Here is a 10579-nt window from a genome sequence, read left to right on the forward strand (position 1 = left end):
GGCTGTGACCATCACCCAGGTGAGAAGTGGCTCCAGATCTGAGGAGAGGAGCTCAAGGACCCGGCCTGCCATCCTAGCTCCCACGTCTGCTCGTGCTGAGCTGGTGCCCAAGCGTGAGACAGCACAACTGGGGCAGGGATGGGAGCTGGGGCTCCAGCCTAGATGATGTAGAGAAATGGGGGTGGGGGGGTGGGAGGGGACACCCAGGAGGACAGGCCCTGGGCTTGGCGAGTGGCCTGGCTGAGCTTCCTGGGACCAACACGAGCTTCCAGGCTTTTGCCCTGGAGGAAGCCCCTGGCCAGTGGGAAGATCAAATAGGCTGCTCAGGAGAGTTGGCGTCTCCAGGCCCCAGCTTTGCATCCTTCAACTGTACTCCAGCTCTAGATTCTGTGCCGGGGTGGTAGGGGGTGGTGTGGCCCTCAGGCCACTGGACTTCTGGTGGGGAGGGGCCCAGAGGGTGCGGGGACTGCAGGGCCACCTCAGTGGCCCTATCCACCATGAGCTTCTGCCCTCCCTGAAGATCCTATAATGGAGGAACTGAGGCCAAATCTGGGGGCCCTTTGAGCCTCAGGCGCCTCATCTGGGAAATGGGCTGGTTCTCTGGCCCTAGCGGAAGTATAGAGGAGGGCTGGATTTGACTCTAAGGAGGGTCAGAGGATGGGACCCAGCAGAAGGCCAGGGGCCTTCTCAGGCCATGCCAGAGGGTAGGGCCCAGGGGACCCCAGCCTCATGCCCCCTCCAGGAAGAGGCTTTCTGTCCCACCTCCATCACTCTGCCCACAGCCCAAACCTCAAGGAACAGGGTCGGGCTGGCTGTGTGGTTCTGGGCACAGGGTGCCCCTTCCTGCCTAAGGAATCACAGTAGCTACAGGGCCCTGTACAAATTCCTCCTTAATTTCCCAGGAGCCCCCAGACAGTGGGAAGAGTTAGTGCTACGTACAGGCCAGGGTGGGGCACGGGCAGGGTGCAGGTGGGGCTGGGGCTGTCAGAGCCACCACGAGGCCCTCCATAGCTGGGCCACAGCTCCATGCAAGGCCGCTGGGGCAGGTGGGGTGGGGCCGCTGGACGTCCAGGCCCTGAAGTACACGTGGTGGTGACGGCCTAGGCAGCCAGCTGAGGGAGAGGACTGCAGGCGGTGGTGGGTGTGGAGGGGAGCCCCCCCGCACCGTGGGCACCTGAGGAAGTGCCCAGGTGGCGCCTATTTCATGCCGCTGCGCAGCACCTGGTTGGCTGCGATAAGCATGACGCTAATGATGAAGGCGATGGCGAAGGCGCAAATCAGACTCTTGCGCACGCACGTCTGGCGGATCTGCTGGTTGGAACAGGCTGTGGCCGCCCGCCAGGGAGCACCGGAGAGAGACAGAAGGGGACAGCGGAGTGCTGGAATCAGGAGCCGCCTGCGCTTCTGCACATGGGCTCGTCCCACGGGGCTCATGGGGACACCAGGCTCGGGGCTGGCGAGGAGGGCCTAGTCCCCCTCTGCAAACCCCTGGTTCCTCCCCTGCTCAAGCAGGTGGCCCTCCCAGGGGGCCCCAGGGGTCAGTCACTCACTCTCCACGTCCACGGGACACTCCTCAGCCGTGCCCAGGTGGCTCTCCTCCTCGGTCATGATAATGTTCTCGATGTCCTTCATGGACAGGTGATCGCAGAAGGTGTCGTAGAGCAGCCGCTTCAGCTCATCCACCGTCAGCTTCTGCATGTCGCACTTGGGTTGAGGGAGACACAGTGCTCTGGCCACCACAGTCCCCACCCTGCACCTTTAGCTACATGAGTCAGGGACAGGCCTCCAGCGTCCGGAAGGCTGGAAACCACTGGCTCCATTCTTCGAGACCTTAACCAACACCAGCCCCCTCCAGGGAGCCCACGGCCCCTGAGAGACAAGACGCCCAGTGGACAGAAACCTGGAATGGTCATCCCCGCTCTACAGACTGGGCCTGGCCATTCACTGGCCCCAGTATGTCTCTCCACAGTGTCACAGCCCTGGGGTCCCACAAGCCATGGCATACCTTCCAGAAGACAGTGTCAAAGTCGGTGCCATGGAACCTCTCTGGGATCCCCGAGGTGGAGAGCTTGGGTCCCAGGAGGGTGACAAACTCCTCAAAGTCCACTTGGCCATCACCTAGAGTGGGCACAGGTCCAATCAGCGGGTCAGTCTGCAACTGGGCAGGGTCCTGGCCCACCTCGGGCCACTGTGTAACCTCAGGCAAGTCCCCTCCCTCCCTGAGCCTTGAGTCAATTTAAGGGGCACCAGACACGTGCCATGTTCTGGGCTGATGCTGAAGCCACCAAGTGTGATGAGGTCCCACTGACAAGGTGGAGGTGGAGTACAGGAGGTGGGCCCTGAGCACATGGGAGACACTCACATTTCACTCAGAACCCCCCATGGCTTCCCAGCACCCTGCTGCTGTCTCGGGGGGAGGCCCAACATTGTCCCTCCCACCTAGACAGGAGGTGAAGCTCAGGAGGGGAGACAACCCATCCAGGCTGCCACCTGCTTTCTGGGTAGAGAGGAGGCAGGGGCACAGGGGGCTGAGAGGAGGGGACTGGGCATTACTGGTCCTTCTTAGGAGTTTTTCCCTAATAAAATCACAGGCAACAAAGACAATAGTGATTTTTTATTATTTTGGGTGGTAAGACCTAGGGTATTTAATATCTCCTTTCTACTTTTTTGTATTTTAAAATTGTCTCAGAATACAGAGCAAGAGGGGCCAAGTCTCGGTGGCTGGGGCTGTCACACGCTGGCCTTAATTCTCCAGGCTGAGAAACTGGGCCAGACCTGGCTGCAAACTGGCATGGGCTTGGGGGTGCCTGGGAGTAGGAGTGGGGGTAGGGGGAGTAAGAGGTTCCCAGTGGGCTCAGCCTCAGTGGCTCAGGCCCCAGACCTGGCCCCCCCAGAGGAAGGGTGAGGAAACAAGCAGGGGGCGACACTCACCGTCCATGTCTAGCCGCTGGATGATAACTTCCAGCTCCACCTCATTGGGCATGTAGCCCAGGGAGCGCATGGCCGTACCCAGCTCCTGCTTGGAGATGAAGCCATTGCCATCGCGGTCAAAGACTTTGAAGGCCTCTCGGATCTCTGGGGGGGGGGAGTGGGGGGGGGAGCAGAGCAGGTTGGGACTTCACTCCTGTTCCCAACACCCCACTTCCCAGACCCCCAGGATCACCGAACTCGCAGCCTGAACCCAGCATTGAGAATCCACTGGTGCCTGCAGGTCTGGTCAGAGACAATTGGCAGATGGCCCAAGAGTCTGCCTCTGCCATAGCGCTGCATCTGAGAGCTCAGGGCAGAGCAGACAGCAAAGGGACAGCAGGGGTGTGTCCAGGCATGCAGCAGTGATGAGACCGTCCCCAGGGTCTCTGTCTCTGAGCCCTAGGCTCCCACAGCCTCTCCAGGCATACTCACAACGACCCCGTGTGGCGAGGACCATGGGTCCCACTGTGTAGGGGAGGATACCAGGCAGCCAGCGGCCTCTGTGAGTTGCCAAAGGCTTCCCTGTGCCCCCCACACTCCCATCCCCACTCTCCCTGGTCCCCATCCCTCACTTCCTCCCCCGGCTCAGCTCTCAGCTCGTTCACACTGGCCAACATTCTAATGGCAGCCACTGCCCAGGCTAATGGACTGACAGTTCAGCACAGACTGCTTCAGGAGCCCAAGGTTTGGGGGAAGATGGAGGCCTGCTGGAAGAGCCCCAGCAAACCCAGGCTGGCTCAGATGTGAGGGTCGCTCCCTCCACCCCATTATATGGAAGGGGAGACAGGCCTGAGGACGTGGGTGACTCGGGGTGGGGAGCCTGGGAACCAGCAACCCAATGAATGACCTTGGGTCAGCCTCAGGCTTACCCACAGTAAAAGGGGCGGTAATGACGTCAGGATAACAAGGGTTTTACCAAGGACATCCAGAAACTATTGTGGGTTCTAACCTCTCCCAGCTCACCTGTGCTCTACCTCTGTTTCTCTACCTGCTGTCCCTTCATTGTTACTCAGCCCTGGAAGGGCCTTAAGGAGCACTTTCCTTTGAGGGAGAGTGAATCTCAATCCACTCAAACCCTATCTGCTCCAGCTCCCTGGGATCTCCTTGTTCGGTTCACCTGCCAGCCTCCTGGTCTTTGCCTAAGCTGTTTCCCTGAACGAGACTTCAGCAGGCAGAGGTGAGCTCATGGAAGTAGAGACAGATGAGATGTCCCCATGCTGCAGACCTGGAAAATGAGGCTCAGAGAGGCTAGGTGACCAATCCAGGGTCAGTGTAGGGTGAGGGCCATTTCTGGTGAATACCGGAGTTAGGTTGGCCTGGGACTGACCTTAGGGGTCTGTGAATGCCTGAAATTGATTGTGGGATCCTGCACCTTGGAGTCATTCCCTGATCTTGCTGGTCCCACTATAGCCCAGAGAGGGTGACCATGTGTCCCAGGCCACACAGCAAGATAGCTTGAGCTGAGACGCCAAACTTCAGGTTCTTCCCAACTGGTATCTGCACTCAAGGCTTAGAGGTTAGACTAGCTGACATGCAGGCCAAGAAAGAGACTGTGGGCCACACCTGAGTTGCCCCCAGACCCTCTGACTCTGGACCTTTCCTCTACCTATCCCAGGTAGGACCTGAGAATCTGCAGGAGAGCATCTGGGATGGGAGATCTGGACCAGGCCCAGGGGCTCTGTAAGCCCTGAAATCTGGGAACTTCAGGACAATTCCCACTTAAGAGTTTTCCTGGGCCACTGAGGAGTAGTGAGCTCCCCATCCCCAGAGGTGTGTGAGCAGAGGCCTGACAGTTATAGAGGCTGCTGAGGGGCTTCCAGCACTTGGGAGTCTCTGGTAGAGATGAAGACACTGGCCATGCAACCAAGCACACCCTCTGCTGTTCCCCACCCCCCAACACACACACACACACACACACACACACACACACACACACACACACATCTCTGGCTGGCACTGCTGCCTTCCTGACCCAGCCACAGGCTCTGCCTACCTCGGGTGTCCTAACTCCAGCCCTAGGAGCCCTTTCAGTCCTGTGGGCACCGGGGTGGCTCCAGCTCCTGGCCTTTGAACATGCGGCTCCATTTGCCTGGAATGTCCCTTCACCACGGCACACTCTGATCCCCCCCCAGCTCCCAGCATGGACTCAGTTCCTCCCTGGTACCCTCTGTGCCCCAGGCTGACTCTGGTCCTCCTCCGGCCTCCCACAGACCCCACTCTTCCCCCATCCTTGCACTGACCACATTGCATTATGAACTACAAGTGCCATGAGAGCAGGGACCAGGTCGATCTTATACATGGCTGTGTCCCCGTTACCTGGAACAGTGCCTGTCATGCAAGCATATACATTTGCTGTATAAATGGTTAAAGGAATGACTCATTTGGGGAACCCACCCATTTGGCGCACACAGAGGAAGGAACTGAGCATGCACCACTTGGTGTGGGGTCATCACTCAGAGATGTCAGGGTGATGGCAGAATCCACCGCCCCACCCAGTGGGGCTGCAGAGGGTGCTGGCACCCTCCCCTGCAATGAGCTGGGGTCCAGGCTATCCCTCTCACCCTGGCAGGGGCCAGGTGTGGCTCCCAGAGTCCAGGGCTGCTTCAATTGGAGGCCTTGACCCCCTTTTGGAAGCCCCAAAGAAACGCACTGGGCTGGACCCAAGACAGTGAAGGGCAAGTGAATCTTGGGGTATGTGGGCGGGCAACAGGCCCAGAGGTAGCCCATGACCATTTCTCGGCAGGACTAACTCTCAAGACCGCTAGATAAATCCAAATACTGCTACCTCCACATCCATGTGTCCCTTCAGCCACCCTTCCCCAGCACACTCAGGTCACACCTCAGCTTCCCTCTGTGCCTCTGACCATGCCAAGAGCCCTGCTCCAGCCCCAGCTGACTCCTAAGGCCAAATTCAGGGACCACCTTCTTGGCAAGAGAGTCAGCTCTAAGTCACACAGACTCAGGTTCAAATCCCAGCTCTCCTGCATGCTGGCTAGATGACCGAAAATCAAGTGTGTAAGGGCTCGGCAGCGCAGGGCTTGGCTCGGAGCAGGACACTGTAAATCAGAACGGCACAGACAGCTGAGCTGGAAGGAAAGAGGGGACTGGGTGAGCTCTGGACACCAGACTGGCCTTCCTGTTGGCTGGTTCCAGGATCTGGGGGCCTGGGCTTGGAGTCTGGCTCTGCCACTCAGCTGCTGAATGACCTGGGCAAGGCACTTCCCTCTCTGAGCCTCAAATGCCTGTCTGTGAAATGGGAACGTGACTTCTGCCCCCATCACTGAGGACTGGACCCTGCCGGAGGCCCCCTGAGTAGGGCGGGTGTCACGACTTCCCTGTTGCCACTGCTGCCCTTCCCTGTTGCCACTGCTGCCGTCAGCACATCCCAGCTGGGTGCATTTCCCCGAAAGCCTTGCTCTGTTCCCGCCCCTGAGGCCGGGGGAAGCCTGCCGGGCTCCATCTTGGCATGGGGACGCCTGGCCCGAGAAAGGGCTGGCAGGGCCTCAGGACTTCCAGGCCGACACTGTCCCCCACCTGCCACCTCCAGCCTGACACCTCCAATTCCCTTCCTCACCTGTGGAGCTATGTCAGGGCCTGAGTCCCCGAAAGGCCCCGAGGGACGCCAGCACTATCTCAGGGACCACATGGGAGGGAGGTCCCTGCGGGGGTAGGGCAGTCTGTCCTCTGCAGGGGCTAGTGCACTTCCTGGCATCGGTCCCATGCTTCATCACTTCAGCCTCTCTGAGTTTCTGGCCTGTGCAGAGGTGGCTGCTGGCCTTGCAGGAAAGAGGGACAGGAAGGGGACTCCCCTGTCCCTCATACCCTGAATGCCCCTATTTGGCCATTCTCGATGCAGGCTCCGGTGGCCAACTGAACAGGCCAGATGCCAGCCCCAGAGCCATACCCTGGTGGTTGTCTGTCTGACTGTCTGTCTGTCTGTCTCCTTCCTCCTTCTCTGGCCATAGAGGGCAAAACTGGGGCTTGCAGCCACCCCATTCCCACCCTCAGATGCTCACATCCGCCGATACTACTGGGGCCAGCCTCAGTGCTCCTGCAGGCCTGGGGGGTCTCTGCTGTGTGTGTGTATTGGGGAGGAGATACAGGGAGAGCCTGGAACAGCGTCTCATGGGGAGCAGGTAGTCCCAAGGCCAGCTCTGCCCAGCCATGTTTACCCTACCAGCTGCCTCCCAGGCACAGGATCCCAGCTGCCTCTGCCAGCCCTTCAAGGACCCTTTCACCCAGCCCCTTCCCCAGCCTGCCTTTCTGGCCAGGCCCCCTACATACCCTGCGTCCCTGCCTCACAAGCCTTCACAGAGCCCTCTATAATCCAGGCTCTTACTCCTGCAAGGCCCCCCCGCTTGGCCTCCCCTGCTGCTGCATATGGTCTCTGAGGCCCCACTGCGTGCCAGGCCCCGTGCTGAGAGCTCACATTGAATCCTCTGTCACCAGCAGCCCTGGGAAAGGACAATACCAACCCCTTTTCACAGATAGAGAAACCAAGGCAAGAGAGGCAAGTTATTGCCCAAGGTTATTCCATGAGATGAGAGTGCAGATACTCTAACCCAGTGCTGCCTGGCTGGAAAGCCCTCATCTTAACCCCAAACTCTCCACCTCCCTTTCTGGTCCTCCTCCCCTTCGGACTAACCGCCCCCTGGATTTCTGCGTCAGGCAAGTATTGTCTGCAGCATTTTATCCCAAGCTGCCAGGCTCCCTCTTCTCGGCACATGTGGCTCCCCCACTGATGGGCGTCCTCCCAGCAAAGGGCCTGAGTGTTACCCAGACTTCCCTGGGGCAGAAACACTAATGGGGCACTGGGGAGGTGGAGGGGGCAGGGGGGTATCTGTGCCAGGAATGGTCACTCTGTCCAAGCAGCCCTGGCATTCAAGGTTCACCGGGGCCTGCAGAGACTTGGTCTCCTAGAAGGAGGGCTTTCAGGGTGCCTGCAGCCAAGGAGATCAGCCATGGAGGACTTCTTGCCCTCCTCTGTAGCTGCCCATGGGCCAGGAGATGGGCTAGGGCCACTCGGGCATCTGTTTGCTCCATGACCCCCGCCTGCCCACCCCAAAGAGGGCCCTGCCCTTCAGATGCCCCCATATGACAGGCCCCTCTGCTCCTCAGGGCCCAGGAGAAGGGGATGGGAGAGAAACAGAATGCATTTGGTGTGGCTGGTGACTAACGCTCCTGGGCTCCTGCCAGTGTGTCTGCCGGGCAGCCCAAGGGAAGCCTGCAGCCTCCTTGCCCCTGCACTGCCCACCCTGTGCTCCACTCACCCCTGCATTCTGGGTCCGCTCAGCTTCTCCCCTTGCTTGGGTCTGCATTTCAGGGCTGGGAGATCGGGAAAGGCGGGACCCAATTAGGACTGAAGTGGGGCTGCCAGGGTCATGGTGGGGTGCTGGAAGCAAAGTGGGGGGGAATGAGGTAGATGCTGCCTGTGGTGTGGGGGGACAATGTTAACCCCTGCCTGAGTGGCCAGGAGGAAGGAATGGATGAGGGACTATGGAATGGGGTGCTGGCAAGAGGTTTGGGGTGGCCCAGGACAGGAGGAAACAATGTTAGGGTAGAGAGCCTATGCCCCATCCCCTGCCCTCTTAACCCCAGCATACACCCTCCTTTTTCCAGATCCTGGATGAGGCTCTGCTTCCTGGGCCTCAGCACAGACAGGGCAGGTACTTGGATTTTGGAGTTCAATGCCAGAGAACTGGCAGTAGCACCTATTCATCTGTCCTGCCCACATCAAACACCAGACCCTATCTCCATGGCTCTCCAGGCCTCTGGGAGCTTTTGGGAGGACTTGGTGAGGAGCAGGTACCTCATAGCCTGTGGCGCAGTGTAGGTGTGTGTGGGCAGGGGGTAGCTGCCTTCTCCCTCTTGCTCTTCCCCCTAACCCAGCCTGACTCCCCCAAGACCTGCCCCTCCAGGGACTGGGGATAAGGGAGGACCTCTCTCCAGCCTTCCCCTGTGCTCCCACCCATCATCCCTGACTGCGCTGGTGTCTCAGCCGCATCTCCCCCAGGCCCTGATGAGCCCCAGATCTCAGAGACTCCTGGACCCAAGATACCAGAAAAGAGGCGCAGCTTCCGGGTGATCTCAGCCCCTCACCCAACAGCAGACAAGCAGATCCCAAGGGGCCAAGACTCCCAACAGCCCAGAGCTCCATGTGGGACCCCAGGAGGTCTGGCGGGGGAAGGCTGAGCACCTGCTCCCATTCCAGCAAGGAACGGGCTCCCAGGTCCCAGGGGCCTCACTGTTCCCCAGAATCCTCCATCCAACCCCTACCCTCTGCTCCTTCTGATCTTACCCTGGCCCACTGCCTAAGGTCCCCATTCGTGTGGAAAGGCAGAGGGACTGGGGGTGCGGACAGGTTTGGGTCTCTGCCTCTCTGTCTTTCCTTTCCAGGCTTAGCTACCACGACCAAGCCGCTGAATCCGGCCACTTGTTGTCGCCACCACCTCCCGGGCCGCCTTCGGGCGCTCAGGGCTGGGGGTCCCCGCAGGGCTGTGGAGAAGGGGCTAAGGCCGCAAGAAGGGCTGGGGGCGGCCCCGCAGCTGGCAAGAACAGGGCAGTCGCCCTCTCCCCTTCTCCGGCTGCCGGAGCAGATTGGATTTTAAAAGCGACACGAGCGGAATGTCAATGCGAGCGCAGAGCCGCTGGCGGGCGCCGCGGAGGGGATCAGGACGCGGATGCCCCGGCCGGGTAGGCGCAGGGGGCGCAGCTCGGACCCCTACCCCAACCTGCCGTGTTGCCGCACCGTCACCGCGGACTGCGCGGCCCCGTGACCCCGCTGCGGGACCCAGCAAGTTTCCGCAGCGCTAGGGACCACGCGGGCAGTAGCAGGGCCGCTCCTCCGCCTTGGCGACCCCCACCGTGGAGCCCAGGGGTGCGAGTTGGTCCGGTCTCCCTACACCGCTGCTCGCTGGAGCGCCCACCTGGTAGCAGGCACCTGCGGACAGCCCCGCACCCCCCTGCGCCCCTAACCCGCGCTTCACCTGGGCGCACAGGTAGGAGGGCCAGCGGGCGGTGGTCTCGGCGGGGCACTCACCCTCCAGTTCATCCTCAGGGATGTCCACCGGGCGCTGCTCCGACAGCAGGTTGGGCACGGTGTAGATGCCCCGGTACATCAACGCCGCCGTCACCGGGTGGAACGGCATCTTGGAGGCTCCGCGCCCGCCCGCCCGCCGCAAACTTTGAGGTCGGGGCTCATGGGCCGGCGGCGGCCCGGGGGGCGGCTGGAGCGGGTGGGGCGCGCGACTGCGGAGGGCAGCCCGGCGGCGAGTCGGGTGTTACCCGTCCGGGGGCCTAGCGCCCCCGCGCCCCAGGCCGCGGGTCCATGCCGCCCCCTCCCTCGTTGGGCTCCCGGCTGGAGCCCCGCAGGGGTGGCGGGGGCGGCGCCACTAGGGCCTCTCCGCTCGGGCCAACGTGCGCTGCGCCTGCTGCGCCCGCTCCTTGGTGCCCAGCGCGCTAAGCACTGCTCGCCGCCCGTTTGTCCGCTCGCCGGCGCGGCCGCCCGGCCCGCCGCTCCGGCTCTCGCTGCCTCCTCGGCTCGTTCGCTCGCTTGCTCTGAGCCGCGCTGGCTGCGCTCCCCGCCTCCCCCGCCCGCCCCCTCTGCGCT

General features: G+C 61.1%; 1 protein-coding gene across 1 annotated transcript; it reads right to left on the reverse strand.

Moving 5' to 3' along the window:
• Positions 1-197: 197 nt before the first annotated feature.
• Positions 198-10529, reverse strand: CABP7 (calcium binding protein 7). The gene is made up of 5 exons (XM_019643227.1): positions 10010-10529; positions 2932-3075; positions 2006-2118; positions 1551-1704; positions 198-1325 (listed from the first exon to the last, which is right to left on the reverse strand). The coding sequence occupies exons 1-5, from the start codon at positions 10116-10118 to the stop codon at positions 1198-1200; spliced, it is 648 nt and encodes a 215-aa protein (XP_019498772.1). The 5' UTR covers positions 10119-10529; the 3' UTR covers positions 198-1197.
• Between the last annotated feature and the right edge of the window lie 50 nt (positions 10530-10579).

Source organism: Hipposideros armiger, unplaced genomic scaffold, assembly GCF_001890085.2.
Source record: "Hipposideros armiger isolate ML-2016 unplaced genomic scaffold, ASM189008v1 scaffold_75, whole genome shotgun sequence".
Classification (NCBI taxonomy): domain Eukaryota; kingdom Metazoa; phylum Chordata; class Mammalia; order Chiroptera; family Hipposideridae; genus Hipposideros; species Hipposideros armiger.

Coding starts and splice junctions, on each gene's coding strand:
- CABP7 (XM_019643227.1), bottom strand. CDS start 10,118: ATGCCGTTCCACCCGGTGACGGCGGCGTTGATGTACCGGGGCATCTAC. Junction 2,119..2,931: donor CCAGCGGCTAGACATGGACG/GTGAGTGTCGCC, acceptor TGCCCACTCTAG/GTGATGGCCAAGTGGACTTT. Junction 1,326..1,550: donor GTGTCCCGTGGACGTGGAGA/GTGAGTGACTGA, acceptor GGGCGGCCACAG/CCTGTTCCAACCAGCAGATC.